The sequence below is a fragment of the Nilaparvata lugens genome, chromosome 10, assembly GCF_014356525.2.
Source record: "Nilaparvata lugens isolate BPH chromosome 10, ASM1435652v1, whole genome shotgun sequence".
NCBI lineage: Eukaryota > Metazoa > Arthropoda > Insecta > Hemiptera > Delphacidae > Nilaparvata > Nilaparvata lugens.
Window position 1 is genome coordinate 21,771,027 of NC_052513.1, and position 21,032 is coordinate 21,792,058.

General features: G+C 34.9%; 1 protein-coding gene across 1 annotated transcript in view; it reads right to left on the bottom strand.

The window, feature by feature from the left end:
• LOC111049339 (syntenin-1) overlaps positions 1–21,032 on the bottom strand; it is a 34,107-nt gene that overhangs the window by 5,138 nt on the left and 7,937 nt on the right. The window contains exons 3-6 of the mRNA XM_039436558.1: positions 17,684–17,956; positions 13,941–14,066; positions 10,814–11,049; positions 1,683–1,946 (exon numbers count right to left, since the gene is read on the bottom strand). Of these exons, the coding sequence (XP_039292492.1) occupies positions 1,683–1,946; positions 10,814–11,049; positions 13,941–14,066; positions 17,684–17,956 (899 nt within the window). The remainder of the gene's footprint in view (positions 1–1,682; positions 1,947–10,813; positions 11,050–13,940; positions 14,067–17,683; positions 17,957–21,032) is intronic.

The window sequence follows — 21,032 nt, forward strand, 5'->3', positions numbered from 1 at the left end:
GGTGGGTTGTAAGGAGGATTAGTGCACGAAAACAAAAATTAAGTTGGTAACAATGACTGTGGTTAGATTTAGATAAGAATCATTTCAATGGCTACCCTACATTTATGATAAAATCCCAATCCAAAACAAAAATAATGTTTATCTAAATCATAATTAAATAATAGCTTTTCATCATTTAATAATCAATAATGTTTATTTTCTATTGACAGTAATAATTATTTCAACTCCAAGCAATGAGAAATGTAGCTAACACACACTATGAAATTTTCAGGTTAAATAACTACCTACCTTTCGAAATCTATGTCAATAAAATTAATAAAATAACATTAGAATATACTACAATAAAATATTTTCTGTTGTCTATGTTATTTTATAAATATTTTTTAGTTTACTTTAGTATTTTTCGGTAATTTTAGTTAATCATAAGTCCAAATATCTGAATACTGTTTTTAGCTGGATGAAACGAAGTTAGGTACGATTCTTCCCGCTAGGTCGCGCGCTTGTCGGTTCAGCCAGTTTGCAGCCATCCCAACCAGCTATTGGCATGTATTTTGAATGCGAATTTTTTGTTTTATCTGTATTTTTTCTGATGCTTGAATGAATAAAAATGAGAACTTTGGCTGAGAATTTTCAACTTCAATTGGATTATTAATTTTTAAATGAATTAAGGTTGTTATTAATAACAGCATCACACACACAAACATTTGATGGATTTCAGCCATCATTTTATCCATAATTACCCACTTTTCATATTCAATGTTAACTGTAGGGAAAATTTAATGTGAAATATGTGTGCAAAGTTCCTCTGCTGCACTCAAGAAGCCTCCTCGCCTACGGCTCGGGCGTAAACGTTTCTTTCGGTGCAGCAAACTGTCACTTTGTGCACTAGTTGCACAAATAACTATTAGTTGGAGATATTTATACAAATGTAATCTTCTTCTTCTTCTTTGGCTGTGCCTAATCCCATTTAAATGGGGTCGGCATTCCTTCTTCTTAGTCTGCCTCTCCACAAAGCCCTATCCAATGCTTCCTCTCTCCTCCAACCACTCTCCTGCAAGTCAGCCACTATTCTATCTCCCCACCTCATCCTAGGTCTACCTCGTCCTTCCACACCATCCAAATGTTATACAAATGTAATGATTATACATAAATACAAATCAACTGATAATAATGGTAATTACCAGCCATTAAAATTGAAAAAATCATAGTTTTCAAGTTATATGCAAGAATTGTACCTTCGAACCACCCTCACGGTATAGGGGTGGGGAATTTTGATATGTTTACCTCCTCACTACCTTAAACAGAACTGCGAGGTCGAAAATTGTTTTTTATACTTTTCCTTCTATACCCTTTCTTGAGCATTCATTGCTTGGACTAATGTTCATCATGCATGTTTTCATCAGCGAGAGCCTTCTAACTCAAAATAAACAACCAATAACAATTTAAAATAAACAACTGGAAATTAACAATAACAATGATGAAAAATAATTTAACCTCAAATAGAGCAGCGAAGAAAAATAAACAATAAATCGGAAAAACCAAAACCTAACCTTACAAAATTCTGCTCGAAGCCTTTCCCTGTGATGGCACAAAATATGACGTCATGTGTACCATGCATGTTTTATCGTTAGTTGCCAGCCTAATTAACTAAATAGAGGTAATGAGAGAAAATGAGCACTTACTTGGTCATCATGTGCTCGAAAATGAACGAAGGAATGATTGTGATGGTGATGACAGTGGGTGCCTTCTCGATGAGAGCAGTTATCTCCTTGTCCTTGAGACCAACGACATTCTGTCCGTCGACCTCCAGCAGATTGTGCTCAGTCAACAGTCCGTTGCGAGCCGCCGACGAGTCCTTGACGAGGCCCGTGATCTTGCCGCTCTTGAACTGGAAGCCAACCTGCCCCATGCTGTCTTTGTGCAGGGTGATGGTGCGCTCGAAAGGCCTACAAAACATTCGATCATTAATTCACAAACGCAAATATGAATGCATTATTGCTATTACCTATTATGAAACATGAAAGAATAAGACGTTGATGTTGTTAACACCACTATACTAGTAGTTCTGTGAACATTAGACCTCGCACAGTTATAAACCACAGCCTCCTCTTATATTGTCCATCAGAGTAAATCCTGTCTGTATGTCGTGTCGGCAAGATATCAGTGTGAAAACTGCTAATGGCTGTTGGGGTTGGTGTATCAAAAATGCTAACATCAAAAGCTAATCTCCTTCAAGACATACTGGCAAAAGGACAGCCCAAGTTCAAAGCAGAAAAAGTTCGAGAGACAATACTATGTTATTTTAGTTATTAATTGCATGCGTTATTGCACACAATCAATAGTTCATTTATTTATTTATTCACAATGGAGACAACAGGTTTCCCCAAATATGTTTCCTTAACAATAAAAACTGTACAGATACAAATGGAAAAAGAAAAATAATTATAAAAATAATACGAACTTATGCAATAATAAATAATACAAACAACAAAAATACCACCTAATTCAAAAATAAAAAATACAAAGATTTCAAATACTTATGAAAAAAGTAAAAATAAAAGAAATTGAGAATTTAAAATTCCAAAACTTATAAAAATTAAAGAATATAATAACAAATAATGAACAAAAATGTTATCAATAGATTTATTAACCTTTATAACTGAACGACGTCCCAAACCATATGCACATTTACACTGATACAACAACTATTTATTTGATCAGATCATGCTTACACAAGATTTAATATTATCATATTATTATAATGCTTTCCGGAATTTAGCGTAAGAAAACCAGAAGATATCTAGGCGCCCAGACAAGCTGTTATAAGTTATTTGCATCCTATTTTTTTAATAGTGCATAAAAATTGCATTCAATGAGGCATGCAATTTATAGTCTACACAGCTGCTGATTTTTTACATTGAGATATTGAATTGCATGCGTTTATGGCATGCGATTTATAATCCACTAGACAGCTGATTTATGATGAATAATAATTCTATAGTCTGATTTTTACTCTAATATTGGCGTATGAAGGAGGCTGTATGTTTTCTCAAGAATTAATAAATAATTTATCAATTTAAAATGTCTAGAAAAAATCGTAAATAAACATAGAGCTTTCTGTCCTATCGTACCGTGACATGTCATCCCTAAATGTGAGTGTGAGCGCTGTTATCAGGTCTGGCTGCAACTGTCTACTAACGTTGATGGAAAGATACATTTTCAAGATATTCGATGTTTTTGAACGGGTAGTATTATAATCAGATAGCTGATTTATGATGAATAATTCTATAGTCTGATTTTTACTTTCCTTGCCCTACTAGTAGTTCTGTGAACAGTAGACCACACGCAGTATTCTCATCCACAAGTACCTGATTGAAACTATAGACCTTATGGAAATACAGCAATAGACTGGCTTCTCCACACATCTGTATAATGACATGCCTCTAATATTGGCGTATGAAGGAGGCTACTTTAAGCTTCCTTTAATGACTTTTGATGGCGATTTGAAAATTTGGAGTCAATTTAAAGATTTATTCGAAGCCATGGTTCATAATAATGGTCAAATTGCTGACATACAAAAACATATGTATCTTCGGTCTGTAATAAGAGGCGATGCACTGTCAGTCATTTCTGTAGTCCCATTGACAAGTGATCATTATGGTGAGGCATGGAAATTATTATTGAATCGCTACAATGACTCTTACAAGCTGACTGACGCATACTTGCAAGCAATTTTTGATATGCCAGCAGTTAATAAGCAACCAGACTCGCTACGAAAATTCATCACTCATTTAGCTGAGTATATTGCAGCACTAAAACCAATTGGTCATGCAGTTAATGACTGGTCGATTCCGTTATTATTTGTCTTACGTAAAAAACTGACTGAAGAATTGAGAGAGAAGTGGCAGAGACTGCTAAGAAATGGAACAGTATCCGATTTGAAAAACTTCCAAATATTTTTGAATGATGAAGCTGTTATTTTAGAGGCTACTAAATCCACTGATTTATTGGGATCATCTACATCATCAGAAGCCTCCTCACGTAAGCAGTTTGGGAAATCGAAACCCACTATGGGAAATTACAAAGCTTCAGCTATGATTGTTAAATCGAAATCGGACGAGCTGAAATGTATTGAATGTAATAATTCTCATGAACTGGAAAATTGTGAAGTGTTCTTGAATCTCAAACCGTCTGATAGATTAAAACGTGTAAAAGAATGGAAACTATGTATCTGCTGTTTATTGGCAGGGCACTTTATTAGAGATTGTAGAAGAAGGAAGCCGTGCAGTCACTGTAATTCGCGTCATCATTCGCTCCTCCATTTAGAGCCGAGACAGCCGCCTGTTGAAAACACCAACACATTGGCCGGTAATAAACAAATGAGCAGGGTAGACGTGCACGACGTCGCTGATCAAAGCCATCAAACATTTGTTACTGACTCAGCTAAGAAAGTATTTTCGAATGTAAATAGTTCCTTAGTATTGTTACCAACTGTTAAATTGGGAGTTCGAGGTAATCAAGGCAATTATCATAAGGTCAAAGTATTATTAGATAGTGCAAGCACCGAGTCATTCATTACAAGGCGATGCATGAAAAAACTGGGTTTAGTGGTACAGAAAACACAGAGTTTGCCAATCTATGGATTATCTGATACTAAACTGGAAGTGACAGATGAAACTACTAACTGTGAATTTGAAATACCGAACTCCCCTTCATTAAAAATTACCGCATCGGGAGTCAACAAAATAGCAGCTACAAATCAGATAAAAAATGCGTACTGGGCACATATTGAAGGACTGGAGCTAGCAGATTCTGAATTTTTCCTTTCAGAGGAGGTTGATATTTTATTGGGTGCTGAATATTTCCCCTTCATTCTGACTGGAAGAAAGGTGATTGGTCCAGCGGGTACACCATCTCCCTAGAAACTGTATGGGGCTACTGCCTGATGGGTAAGGTATCAGAGGAGAGTTCTACTATCTCAAATAATCTGTGCATGTATTCCAATGCTAGTTCAGAAGAGTTGGTGAAGCGATTTTGGGTCGTAGAAGAGCCACCGAAGACAAAAAAATTATTGGAAAGTGAAATGGCTTGTGAGGAGATATACAAATCAACTGTTTGTCGTTTGAATACTGGTAGATACATTGTAGAATTACCATCCAAGGAAACAAATACGAGGGAGATATCGGGATATCTTGGAGGTAAAACTAATGTCGGAGAAAATGTTTCCATGATTCGAGAAGAAGAATTGGGAGATAAGTTAGAAGAAGTTCCAGGTAAACAAGGTATAGCCTTCAACAGTTATTTACCGATCAACGGTAATTTAGGGAAAGAGTTAAAAGTGATTCATAGTCCACATGAAATCAAACCAATGGGAAGACCCATACCGAAAAAGGAAATTGGAGAAGATTTTTTTGAAAGGGAGAAACGAAATTTGGAAGAGTTAGATGATGATAGACAGGATAATGTTGAAATAAAATGGACAAAATCCGAAAAAGGAGAAGAAATGAAAGAGTATACTCTAACACCTATGTCGTATGGTGTATCATCATCGCCATTTCTTGCCATTTGTACTACGCATCAGTTTATTGAAGATGAAGAAAAAATGTTGCCTGCGGATTCTGAAGCCTTACGGTGTTCTACTTACATGGATGATATAGTTACATCAGTCTCATCAATGGAAGCAACCAAGCAACTGCAGCTTACTGAATTGTTAAGCAAAGGGAAATTTGAATTGCTAAAGTGGGCCAGCAATCATTCTACCATTCTATCAAATCTCCTTCCAGAGCATTGCGCTATCGATGCAAAAGATTTCACTTTGGAGTCTGATAAAACCATCAAAATTCTTGGCTTCCAATCGAATCCAATTGGTTTACACCTCTTCTACAGGGTGAAGGTTCCATCCAGTCTAGCTACAAAACGAAATGTTTTATCAACTTTAGCACAAATTTTTGATCCATTAGGACATTTGACACCTTTCATGCTTACCTTCAAGAGTATAATTCAATGTCTATGGCAATCGGGATGTGACTGGGATGATATAGCATCCGTGGAGGTAGTGAAGAAATGGGAGCTTTGTGTGGTTGTCCTAGTAGCTAGATTATTACATGAAGTTCAAGAAGTGCTTTCAAAAATCATAAACATAGATTATATTACAGCTTGGACTTATTCAACTGTGGCAGTGAGTTGGATTCGGTCTTTACCTCATCGTTGGGCTAGGTTAGTGGCAAATCGTGTAAGTCAAGTACAGGAACACCTGTCTACAGAGCAATTCAGATATGTGTCAACCGAATGTAATCCAGCTGATTGTGCTAGTCGAGGACTATTGCTCAATGAATTAATTGGTAATTCTCCGTGGTGGAATGGTTCTGATTGGTTGGACAAACCACTGGAGTGCTGGCCACACCAACCTCACGGTAATGATGATGAAAATTCCAAACAGATTGAATTGGAAACAAGAAAAATTACACTAGCAACACAGAGTAAAGACTCAGAGGAATCAATTCAATCGGTGAACTTGAGAAATCGATGGAGTTTACTCAAAAGAATTGTATCCTCATTCTGGAAACGTTGGCAATTGGAGTATGTATCTAGCTTGCAAACCCGAACAAAATGGTACAAAAAACATAGTAATGTTAACATTGGAGGTATGGTTCTCTTAAAGGAAAGTAACCTACCCCCTCTACACTGGAGGCTTGGCCGAATAACGAAGACATTCCCTGGACAGGATGGAGTTGTGAGAGTGGTGGAGGTACAGACGGCAAAGGGAAGTCTAACTAGGGCTGTCAATAGGGTATGTCTCCTCCCTATTGATGAAGATTAGGCCTTATTGAATGGAACTTCAATAAGTTTAGTGGTTAGTTTTTTTTTGTTTCTCGTTTTATATGTGGGAAAGGTTCCCAAGTTGCTTTGTTTCTTGTTTTTATCTATATTGGTTGTATATAGTTTATTTCTCGTCCCATCCTCTCCTTTCCGTGGCCTCCTACTCCTTTTTTTATAAGTCTCCTCAAGGGCCCCTGAGGAGTGAAGATATTTTCCTTTTTTTCCTAGTTTCCCTAGTAGGGTTCGTTATTGGTGGTTTTTTTTTGTTATTGGAAGTTCTTCCAAGGTGGGCGGAATGTTCGGACGTTATGAATGTTCCCCTTTATTGACTGGCGTTGTGTGGTGGAGGGGGCAATTATACGGTGATGCGCATAGCATAATGGCCAGTTGCCGATTGACAGCCAATCGAACAGCTCACTTCTCGTAATGTCGATTTTTGCAAAGTGATCTATTGATTATTTATTGTGATTTATTACAAGTGTCGTCTCGTCTCCTATCGTGATCTGGACCCGGGATCCTGGAAGCAAGGAGGATTTGGACATGAAGGTAGGCCTATGTTATTGTGCACTTAGCCATTTTAATTGTTCAACTTGCTACCCGACGCCAGACAACCCAAAAGTTCTCGATGTAATTGATACAGTCCACAAACCAGAGTGCTGTTTGAGCCAGCCTCTGTCGAATAAACAATATTATAGATACAAGATCAAGATAAAACTTGAAACTTCATCAACGACTTATTCTTTTAATTATGCAGAAATACCACAACCTCTCTTACCATTCAATCAATCAATATATTATGAAACTATAAATGAACAATTCAAAATATCGTAATTTTCATTTTGAAGAGAAATAAATTCATCACTATATTTTTTATATCTTGGAAATGATTAGGAAAGAAGGGGAATGTCTGTTTGTGTGGAGTTAAGGCGGATTCGCACATTCCCATTAGAACTTATGGTAATTATATTTTTACTGCACCGGTCACTGACTCTCATACTGAAAGTCGCAATCCGCCTTCATAGAGCGTTTCAAATGCTTCTGTTACAGGTAAAAGTCAAAATTTGAGTTCATTCGTTAATATTATTCATACATGGTTATCAATTATTATTGTATCACCGAAATGATGGAAAGGGTCTTTGTATGGATTAATAGTGCGTTCGAAAGACTTTCCTACAGATAACAATTGTAATGTAAAATTTATTTGTAAATTTAATAATTCGTACATGCACTTATCGATTGATTGGGAGAATTCATTTTGATCGATTGATTTCATTGTGTGGGGCTATCATGCCTTCGAAATACCTATAATAGAGATATATAAAATGCAATAGTGATGAATACATTGATTAATACAATCGAAATGAGGAGAGGAAATAATGTTGTCTTAGAATATTAATGTTTTTGTCTTGTGTCAGTTCAATCTCCCGTGTTCGTTTTCAAACACAAAATAACTGTATATTTTTTATGAGAATGGGGACAAAGCTAATATTATTTCATAAGTGAACAAAAGAGAAGCTTACCAGTATATAGTATATTAGACTGCATGCGAAAATCCTATGGTACAGATAATGAACTGTTGAATCCATCCGTTCATTTTTTATTGCGGATGATGCCTACATGAGTTTTTTGCTTGTGCGTAGGTGATAGGATGAGATGAAAAATAGTTCAATAGTTCAGATCTACTGGCGGGATTCGAACCGAAAATCAGGTAGCGCTAGCAGACTGAAGGGTGCAACGCCTTGAGCCAATTACACGCACATTGATTTTTGGACATTCGATATTTTGCTGTCTCATGAAATCCAACAGATTAAACGGAACTTGAAAAACACACGAACACATCATCTGTTTGCCAAGAAAACAATTTTTCCTACAGTTATGTTGAAAAGTGGCCATTGCTGCACTGATTACAGAACGCAAAGAATCACTTTTCCGCTCTAGTGCGGGAAAAATTTTTCTGCACTCCAGATTTGCAACATGGCAACGCAAAATACTTAGTAGGTTATATGGAGCAACAGTGCAGCAAAATCAAAATGAAGTTGGTAACAGTGACTGCTGTGGCTGCTATAGTGAGCAGAGGTGCAACGAAGCACAACGCGCTAATTATTAGTATTATATATTATAACCAAGGACAACATTTTTATTCAATTTGACAATAAATTAAGGTTTTTATCAATAATAAAATTACACAGAAAAACATTTGATGCATTTCAGGCAATTTTACCCATAATTACCCACTTTTCATATTCAATGGTAACTGTAGGAAAAACTTAATGTGAAATACGTGCGCAAAGTTCCTCTGCTGCACTCAAGAAACCATTCCGCCCTCGCCTATGGCTCGGGCGTAAACGTTTCTTTCGGTGCAGCAAACTGTCACTTTGCGCACTAGTTGCACAAATAACTATTTTAAATCTAAAAGAATTTATAAGGACGGCAAAAATCGTACGTCCAAAAATCGATGTGTGTGTGTAACTACACTATCTAGACTTGGTCGTTTCGGCTAACCTGGCAGGCATTTATTATTTCATATACTATTATTATTTTACAACATTACTTGGACAAGAACATGCTGTCTTTAGTATACATAGAATGATTGAGCGATTGACAGGTCTTTGGTACAAAAAGAAAAATTAGATTCATTTGTACATCAACATATCAGCGGTATTATGTTGTATGATGGGCACATAAGTATTCAACTTAGTTGTGCGTTGACAATGATTAAAATAAAGAAGATCTTTGCGCCTTCCGGAATTCGAATCCACAACTGTTCTGCAACTGCTCATCGAATATTGATAGCAAGTTATCTGACACACTATCTCAGTCAGAATTTCCTTTCCTAATAGAGATGAACAGTTCCAAATAAGTTTATTATTCTTCACTTTACGCATTTGAACATTCCCATCTGAAATGTGGAATGAGTTATCATATATCATATATGTGGAATGAGTTTATATATCCAATTTATCGATTATAATTATATATCTATTATTTCTTATATCTGGCTGCAGCATTAATTCACTGATGAAGGCAGATGAATCGAAGTAGCTAATTGATTCCACAATTTTGATTCATAAAGGGCAAACCAATGAGGAATGATGTCTAGTGAGTGGAAGCCTTTTTCGAATACAGGACATCTAAATTTTGTATGGAACAGACCCTTTTTTGCTCCTTAAACACCCAGAAGGGTTTTTAAAGCGCATGCAGAGAGAATGTGTGATGTCCTCAACAGATCCTAAACTCTTAACAGAAAAAAAACATAAGAATACAGGGTTACATTGACCGGTATAAACTATTCTGAGAACTTAAACTCTTGTTCATTTAAAGTTGAGTGTTTATAGTGAGTAAAATTGTGTATTACTGCGAGACAGAACTCTTCTGCAACGAGGCTGAGGCTCTCTTTGCCGATAAAAGCCATGTAAGAGCATAAATAAATAACTAACCTGAAACACCGATCAATGTAAACTGTGATACTTCTGAATTGAGATTATCTCGCTTGTAGCAACCCAGCAAGTAGAAACCCGTTTTACCTCATAATTTTCTAACCGTTTCACCTCATATTCCAATCTAACCTAACCGGTTCACTTCATATTTTTTGTCAAACCACCGTTTTACCTCATATTTTTCTAACCGTTTCACCACATATTTGTCTAACCGTTTTACCTCATATTCATCTAACCGTTTTAATTGTACGTATCAATAATTTGATGTATGAATGAATAACTATAACCATCGAGAGAAGATAGCATAAGATATCCCATGGTATAGGTCGTTTATGTTCCAAATTTCAAGCCGATTGTTTGTTAGCTCAAGCCTATCGACTACTGTCTATTATCACTGTTTTGGCAGGGTGAGTGTAAGAACGGCATTTGCGTCACATAGCTTCGCGAAAAATAACTACTAGGACTATCGGCTTGAGTTAACATTGAAAATTGGAACATACACGACCTATACCGTGGGATATCTTCTTGTGCTATCTCTTTTCTATGATATCACTCACCTATCTCTGAGTATAATGTTGATGCCATTGACAGTGCTCTTGCGGAAGAGGTCGTGCACTTGACTCATGGAGTAGCCGGCCACACTGACTCCGTTGATTTGCAGGATCTGGTCGCCGAAGCGGATGCCACACAAGGCGGCCGGCGAATCACGGCTCACCACACTCACAAACACACCCTTGTTCACCGCACAAACGCGCAGCCCCACCTTACCTGCCGCGTCCTTGCATAGCGTCACCTGCAACCCAGTCACATACAATCACATCATTTCTGAAATTCCTATATTTTATTATCAAATTACTTTATCATGAGTACTATTTCAAACAACTTGTGTTTATTGAAGAGTATCAATGCTGTGTATGTTCTACATATTAAATAATGCAGATATTTATTGCAACCCAGTAACAAAATGTTACATACTACAATATTAAATAATGCAGATATTTATTGCAACCCAGTCACAAAATGTTACATACTACAATACTTGTATGACTTCTATATTCACTCAATAAATTGTTTTATCATGAGTACTATTTCAAACAACTTGACGTTATTGAAGTGTATTAATGCTGTGTATCTTCTAAATCTTGAATAATCCAGATTTATTTTTATATGGTTACTTCATAGTTTTTAATCGACTAAACAAATACCATTTTTCCATAATTGGCCGAGACATGACGACTTGTCCAAAGAACTGACCCTTGTGGGACTCCGTAGTGTAAAGGAGCAGAGCCTGACAATTCTCCATTCCAGTCCACAACCTGGGACCTATTACCGAGATAAGATTTCATCAAATTAATAGCACTGACTCCTAGACCATACCTCTCCAGCTTTTTCAACAATAGATCATGTGAAACACAGTCAAAGGCACGTGTCAAGTCACACATCAGAAGTGACGATGATTTTTTACCTTCAAAAGCATCTTGGATTGATTGTATAAGAGTATGAACGGCCAACACAGTGGACTTTCCCTTCCTAAAGCCAAACTGAGCAGAAACCAGCAGATTTTTGTTCTCGAAATACTCATAAAGCTGGACTTAATGCTGTTTCATAAATTTTGGCAAATACTGGAATAATGGAAATGAATCTATAATTACATACATTGTCTACAGCACCTTTTTTGTGGACAGGGACCGTTCGTGAAACCTTGAGCTCATCTGGGAAGACACTCTGATCTATACACTTATTAATTAGATAGATATTAATTAGATAGACACTTATTAATTAAAAGTGCAACCGTCACTAAAACTTTAAATGTACAGGTACATTCTATACCTAGTTATATATCAGATGATCTTTGTATCTGGTTAGAGATTTGGACTTTTGAAATGGGAATTGAGACTTTTGTCTTTGGAAAATTTAAAATTTATAATAAAGCCCAAAGTTCTTAGATTATGAAAGTTGAATCTTAGAAAGAGCAGTATATAGTATCAGTAAAGACCAATATCATAATCTTTTCCGCGACTATTGCGTGGAGTTGACTTTTAAGCTATATTAGCCTTCGAAAATACAAACTGACAATGCCCGAATTCTAAATTAGAATACGGTAATCAAATACTATCACATAACCTCAATTTGGATTTTTCTTAATCAGGATGAATATCCTAAGTTTTTGACGTGATGTGTTTCTTGTTTCCCATTGTGCTTATTTGACATCAGAAATGATTAAACAATTAGTAGATGATAAAATTGAAAAATATTATTAGTTATTAAAATAACATAGACCCGGTGTGACCCTTGGTCGTTGTTATTATTATCAGAAGATGTTATTTCTAATATTGAAAACTTGGTGATTTCAACTTTGATCAAATACAACTAGGCCTACCAGCTAATAGCACCAACAATACACTGTGACAACAACTATTATGCATCGAACAGTAAATAACACAGTGCACAAAAATCACTCTAAAGAACGTCACTTGGAACTTGGACTAATATAGAAATTATCGTTCCTTTTCCAATTCAATATTAGAAATATATGTAACACATAACCAACAATTGAATTGCTTGATATATTAGAATTAGCACACTTCTGAGCATTTTAAAAATAATTATGAATGATGGAATACCTCTTTTCTCCCACTTGAATGCATTTCATTTGCTTTACAATTTGAATAACACTGTTTTTAAACTTGATTCCATTTGATGAGGATAATAAGACACGTTAATAACGTTGCTGTTTCGAACTAAAGATTCTCTCATAATTTTTTACTGCGTTCAGATAAATAAAAGACTAGCGATAACTTGAAAGATCACTTCAGATTTTGAGATGATCCTATTCTTACAAGGCTTTTCAAGTATCTTTCTCGAGTTTTTTTCAAAGTATGTTAACAGTAACTCAGTCGACTGTAAAAAGCTCGCATATCTTAGTTTACAGTAAGATATGTACTTAGCTCATTAATTACTCTTGAATTACTGCACTTGGAATTTCATCTGCACTTTTATAACCACAAAAATATAATTGTAATATTTATCTTCTTAGCCACATAATGGATTTCACCATTCAGTAATAATACTTCTATATTTTAATGCTTCAAATTACATTTCTTTTTCCGTTTTATTCATACTATGTTTATTTATATTTCATTCTATATGTATATACATTCTTGTAAAATCTATTCATTTCAGCATTGAAACTTTAATATTGATAATTGATATCGATACTAGCTGTCATCACTCAAACAGGCAGCGCCAAATGTGTTATTTTGATTGCTAAAGTTATTTTTCGTGTATATTTAAAAATTTATCAATGGTTTTTCAACTTTGTATTAAGGATTATTATTTTTATTGAACTATTTTTATTGCGGCGAAATAAAATTTGATTTGATATTCATAATCTTGATTTTGAAAACACATAATATATTTAATATCAGCCAACCAAAGCTGAAACTACAGCTGAAGATGATGATGCCATGAGCATTGGTACTCAAGTTTTTTAGAACTAAAATTGTCCATGTCAAACAATTTATACAATGTAATGCTTTCTTTATAAATTCATCAGCGCTTTTGGAACTAACAATTTTACAACCTAGCAAATGTGTATACAATTTTGAATCAGTGAATATGAGAGATCCTAATAATTATAATCTTGAGAAGTTGGAATGTGATAGACATTTAGAGGACACCAACCTCCCTCAATCCATGAGTGACTTGAGCTCTATGGAGACCAAGAGTCTGGCCAGACAGAGGAGCCACCATGTTGTGTTCACCGACAGTTATGCTCTGTTGTGGTAAGGCAGCGGGAGCTTCTGCAACCTAACAAATTAACAAAATTCATGCGATTGAATAAATGGGATTCAATTAAAAATGTATTTAATATGCAGAAAATTGATTCACAAAAGTAACATGAAAATAAAATATGACTACAATGTTACAGTTTTAACATTATCATCCAATATGAAAATAATAACTACAGTCAACAGATAATAATCTATAATATAATGAAGGGAAGAATTGGCTTATACACGTCTGAACTCATCATCACATCATCAAGTCTGAACTAGTCAACTGTTCAACTTAAAATTTGGCATATAGATTCTCTATTTACCGAGGATGGTTAAAGGCCAATTTTAAATTATTCAACATTTTAGTAGGTTAAGTTTTCAGTTAAGTTTATCAAGTTTTTAATTAGGCCCTTGCGGAGCACAGGTTACCTGCTAGTATGTAATAAGTGCAGAATAAAACGCGCATTCCTAGGCTCAAGCCTAAGGGTGTTCGCATTGCAGTAAAGGGAAGAGGTCGAGGTAGAGATGGAGGTGCCTTAAAGTGATACAAAACAAATACATTTTAGTTACAGTGGTCATACATAAATACATAGTAAGGAGGTCTAGGTGAGCCATGCGGTATACCTCTATCTCGATCTCTTCATTTTGCGGGCGCCTCATAACACAATATGACGTATTATTATCACATTGAGGTACCTCTATCTCAACCTCGATATTCCACTACTACCTCTACCTTCTCACTATGCGAGTACCCTAAGGTCCCAATTATACGGGCGTCTCAGATGCGCTGAATTTTATTAGATAGAATCTCAATATATTTCTCAAAAGCCCAATGTCGTTCATTTCAAACAGTCATTTCTCACTTCTCTTGCAGAAAAGAGTGGGAGAAGAAAATGTCCCATAGGTAATATGGTATTATATGGAAGATGTAAGGCCCTAGAAAAAATGAGTGTCTGAAGAGCTCTCTTGACTTGTGGGGTCCTTTACAGCAGTCTAGTAGAACATCTGATATAGTAGCAATAGTAGTGAACCTCTCATTTTTATAATTGCATTAGATTTATTTTTGACTTGAAATATGATGAACATGTTTACTCCATTCATACAATCAATAAATCTCATGAAAATCAATGTTATAAAAGAATACCTGATCTGATGTCTATTACACCAGGGTGACCATGAGAAACATTTACATTTTAGAAATAAAAAAATATATACATTTTTTAAGATCGTTTTTTGAAAGATTTTAAAGTCAACTTGAGTAAGATAGTTGTGAGTATATGCCATTTACTTTACAAAGAGAAAATTGTCAGGAAGGTGACTTCCTTCTTCCCAGAGGCAATTTTCTATTCTGTCCAGGAAGCTCTTTCATACTCGTTCTAGTGTATCCTCAAGTGATCTACGCCACCTCAGTAAGTATCGTCGCTTTCAAGTCATCTAAAGTGATCTTAATTTGTGGGAGCATTTGAAAGAGAAAGTTTATCGACATAAGCCCCATACTTTAGATGACTTGAAAGCGGCGATTCTTGTTGGGTAATGTGATCTATAACTCTTGAACCTTGACATGAATCATAATGTGATCTATAACTCTTGAAAATTGGCATGAACCTTTCAATGGAAATCCCAATAGAGATGAGAATTATTCAGAATCTCAGTTGCATGCTCGGAATAATTACCTTACACATTATCCCTGACGTCAAATAACACGGAAAAACAAAGATGATGATGACCTTCTCTTGAAATAATTAAATTGTGAGTGAAGTGTCCCTGGCTACTTCCAAAACTTCACATCAAAGGCAGATGAGGAGAAAGGAAAATGTGAATCCTCATTTCAAGAACTTTGTGGAAAATACTTCTTTGCGTGGCGTGAAATATATTGGTAACCCCAACAATCATTAGATTCAACGTGGATTTTGGTGCATAATTGTAATCGGTTTTATTATCTCATTATTTGCAATTTATAGATTGAAGATAAATAAATGGAAAGAGGATCCCATGACAATAGAAGTGGCAAACACCCCGCAAAACATGTCTACCCTGTCTATTCCTGCTTTCACCATGTGTGGTCCACTACTTGTGACAAAGGAAGAAGTTGAATATATTATGAATAAAGTAGATGGTGATGAGATATACAAGATTGCAGATATCTTAGGTATGTCAAGAAAAGCATTTGATCAGATGTTCAACATGAGTTCAACTGGAAATAGTACAGGTAGTAATAAAGAAAGATTTGTTATACCCGATTTGAATCTTGAAACCTTCATCCTTGATATCTCAATGTATGTCTTTTATTCACACTCATCACCAATTGATTCTGGATTAGTTCGACCAACCTTCTTGTTCAGGGAATTCTGCTTGTCCACCAGCATGCTTCCACCTTCCAAGATTTACAAGATGGATACAGTACAACATCATTTGGACTTAGAAATTATGTACAGACTGAACATCACACTTCAATTGAATACTAATTTGATTTATGGATTTCCGTCATATACAGAACATTGGGTACTAGAAACAAACGACTTTTATCAACATTCGAAGATACCAGTTTTGGTGGATGAATCAGACATAACTCATATTCTCTATGAAAATGAAGAGAAGGAGGACATCAAGTTCATTGGCAGGGACAATAAATATAGGTTTACAATACACAATCCTAGTCCATTCATGAGATGGCATCGTCTTCAGCCATTGAAAGACTCTAGAATTCTCATTGAACCTAGATTAATCATAAAATATCCTGTGGATGATAACGATTTTCTGTACAAAGTTCCATCTGACAAACAATGCTACAACACAACAGAGAAAACATTGGACTTTTTCCAATACTACACGCGACAAAACTGTATAATGGAGTCCTCCACCAAAAGAGCTTTGAGAGAATGTGGATGTGTTCTGTTTTTCATGCCGCACAAAGAATCAACATACACATGCTCTGATGAATACAGCTCCTGTGCGGTAAATGTTGCCAAAGCCACTCATTATGACACAGGTGATGGGAAGTTTGTAGATGCTTGTTACTGTTTGCCATCTTGTAACTACACATACTATAAGGGGATTTCTTATGAGTCAGTGACAACTGATAGCGATTTGATTTCCATATATCAAGGAATTTCTATTATATTTAGGGATAATTTTTTCCAGCCAAATGTTCGTACTTACACTTACAACAACAATGAGATGATTGATGCCACCGTTGTTTACTTGGATGTATTTCTAGGCGTGAGTATAATGACTGTAGCCGAAATATTTTACTAGGCTACATATTGTTATATGTTATTGATTATTTGAAAAACAAGATACAGTGAATGTTTGAAAGATTGTACATGTCATAAGAACTAAATTTGAATAAAAGATTGTAACTGATTTCAACAGCTTCAGTACCATGCAAACTTTTAAGAATAACTTTGAATAATATTTTTATTGACTCAATGAGATTGCTTTTGTAAACTATTATTTTGTTCTGTGGATTTTAATGATAAAACATCTTTACTCATATCAGAGAAATAAATAGATTAATTCATTCAGTAGAGTTTGTTGTCTGTCCCAAATACTAATGTTCCCACTTTTCAGGTAAAATAGTTTTAGAGCCTTGAAAACCAATAAAATTTTAAAAAGATTCTCACGTTTGCGTTATTAAAATACACTTACATTGGGTACACTAACAGTGTAGTCAAGCATGTTGGCTCGGAGCACCTCGGGAGAGAGTTCAAGGCCCATGAAATCGTCCATTGTGGGGTAGAGCGCTAACGACCCTGGCGTCACTGTTTTGGGGGCGGCAGAGGGTGGTGCGGTGGGGGACAAGGAGTAGGGGGGTGGAGGGGAGGCGGTCTCGAAGCTAGGGTACATCGGGGCAGAGGGCACGCCTCGGGTCAGGGCGGGCATTGCGGGTTCAGTCATCAGTTGCGGGTAGCTCAGTTGTGCCTGGAAAACAAAGTACTATTTGGAGATTTGAAAAATACAGATTAAATTTGCTAGAAGTTAGAAACAGATTCAATACACTAGGAATAATATGATACAATATAAAAGTTCATAATTTCAATGAACTCGTTAAGTCATCGGTCCCGGCTGCCTAAAAGGCTGTCGTAAGTGTCATGTTAGAGGCCCTGAAATTGATGTGTTGCGACCTGAAAACTCTGACACCAGACCTGAGCCAGCAAGGTTACTCGATATTATTATGATTATTTCCCAATTTCAATAAGATGTTGTAATTTATAATTGTTAGCTCGGTTGTGCTTGTAAAACGAAATTGCAGTTGGGGATTTTTCAAAAAAAAGACAGCTTCAATATTCTAGTAATAATATGATCAAATAGTAATGTTCTTGATTTCAATACAATACTGTATTTTATAATTTAATTTCCACATTATATTATAATTCAATTTTAATTTAACTTCAATTTGAACACAATTATAAATTATTACGAAAAAACTTATAAATTAATTTGTAGCAGTAAGACAGAAATTGGACATTGAATTACAGAGAGAATGATTATTATAATAAATTGTTGAGTCTAATTTTTGTTACTAATCTCTTTAATTATTCGATTTGTATGAAAAAATTCCGATTCAGCTTAAACTATCGACCTAGTAAATTGCAAAACTTGAGTTTTTATTCACAACCAGACCGTTGCAAAATAAGCATATAGAAAAATATATTTTATGTTTTCTGATTTATCATATCAGTTCCTAAATATTATAAATTCTATATTTTTCTGATACTATATTCTCTCCATATAAAAACATGTTTTAGTAACTCTGGTCTGCGCACAGGCATCTAGCCCATGCAGACAATTTTCATATTATTCATTGTGCTCATTTCCTTAAAATATATTTGTGTTTCTCATCGTTTTCCTTAAAACCTGAGCCACATTAAGATTTATAAACTTAAATTTGAAATTTAAATCAATACTTTCATTTTATTTTAGACACTTTACATAAAATTTATTTTTACTTATAAATATACGGTAATTTTGGTTCTAGGATGATGTTGTAACACAATGGCTATTAAGTTTTTTTCTTGTATGACAATGAATGAGCACAGCATGTTTTATTTTGTTATATGATTTTTTTTGAAATAAAGAAACTTTTGTTTGTCTGTCTGTCTGTCTGTCCTCTACACTACATCCTTCTTGTCTCTGTTTATCTCTTACCTATTTTTATTACACGTTGATTACTATAAATTTATTTAATCAATTTCATTTTATAACATGAAAACATAACTATTGTCCTATCATCTTTATTTTGTCAACATTCTTTTTCATAATTACAGATTCCTGTTCTATTTCCCAAAGATATTTTTTCATACATATTTTGCAATCCCTTTATTATACCATATCGCAATTTTTCCCTTTAAAAAAATCATACGTTAGTAATGCGTATGAAAAAATATAACCTATATTGTATCAATAATTATGAATTGAATTGAAGTTTTGTTCAGAAGTACACACCAAATTAGTTTTCTACCAAATTAGTTTTTATTATATTGTGATTTTATTATTTTGCATCATTGAATCAATAAATTAATAAAGATACATGGAATGAAATAGATTCAAGGAATTGTTATCAGCATTTTGATTGAACTGGTTTTACACCTAGCTAGGAGTATTTAGGTACGTCACACAATTTCATCAAACATTACTAATAGTTTGATGATTCATTGGCATGCATGATCAACTCGCAGATTGTACTGTAATTTGTTCTCTAATTGGATGTAGCCTGTCAAGTAGTACAGTACACTGCCAGTAAACGAATTTTTGGTTTTGAATGGTTTAGTATGTTATTTTGATATCGGGATAAGGCATTTTTAGTTAGGCATCAATTTTAGAGAAGTTACAATAATATATTGAGAGCTACACTCATATATCAATGAAGGTATCAAACTATACGTTGTTACATATTATCTTCATGATAATGTAAAATGGCATATTCGGATTAAATAATTTGAGCAAGATCCGCCATTAGAAGTAAAGACTTGAAAAATAATTATTTTTACTAGCAGTCTCTGTGTAGTTTTCCTCAACCAATAACGACCTTGAATTTGTTTTCTAGCTATTTCAATATTGTGAATGTCCATCAATATCGGAAGTCAGATAATATAAATTGAAGTAACAGTTGGATAACTCTGAGCTATCAGTGAATCTCAATGTCACAAAATGAAAAGAGCACAGATAATGCAATTACAGTGGGACATATTTTCGGATTATTAATTAAATAGCTAAAGATTACAGCATCATTGGACACTGGAATCTTGTTTGCATATCATATGACAATTCAACAGTGTTGATTGCTATTACGTAATAAGTTGAGAGGCGAGATATACAAGTAGTTGGTGATGGAGTAGTTCGTGTTGGTGACTGTTGTGAAAGTGTATCAATGTATCAATAAATTCAAAGTCTCTTGCATGGAAACTTTCACATCTTTAAATAAAAGATTTATTGTCTTTATTCTCTCTATACCATTAGATTTCACTATTCTAAGTTAATAATATTTTCTATCGTATTGTTGATTTAAATTCGTGATTATTCCCAAATTAGCTTATGTTGATTGGAAATTTTTGTGATACAGTAGCCACAGATCAGTCTCATTGCAACTGTAGTGTTATTATTTATAGCCGTTGTAGTAGTATCATGGTGATATTTAAATTTTCTGTATTATATTTTGTCATCTCAACATAATCTTCATAAAATATTATGAGGCAAACTTTTCATCACGTTACCAATATTGTAAATAGGCTACTGTATGAGATAAGAAGATAAGGCTGCCTTTCCCCATACCTGTCATCAACGTTTTTGATGCAATGTTATGCAATGTATGTTATTTTGATCACAAAAATTAGCCGTCGGTCATTGAAATACAAAATCAAATGGAACCGAACATTTGACAACAGGTATGGGACTGGCAAAACCATCTAGGCGTTTTTTGAAAGGAAAATCCTAAGAAAGATTTATGGTCCAGTTAAAGAAGGAGTGGAGTGGAGGAAAAGAACTAATTCAGAGCTCA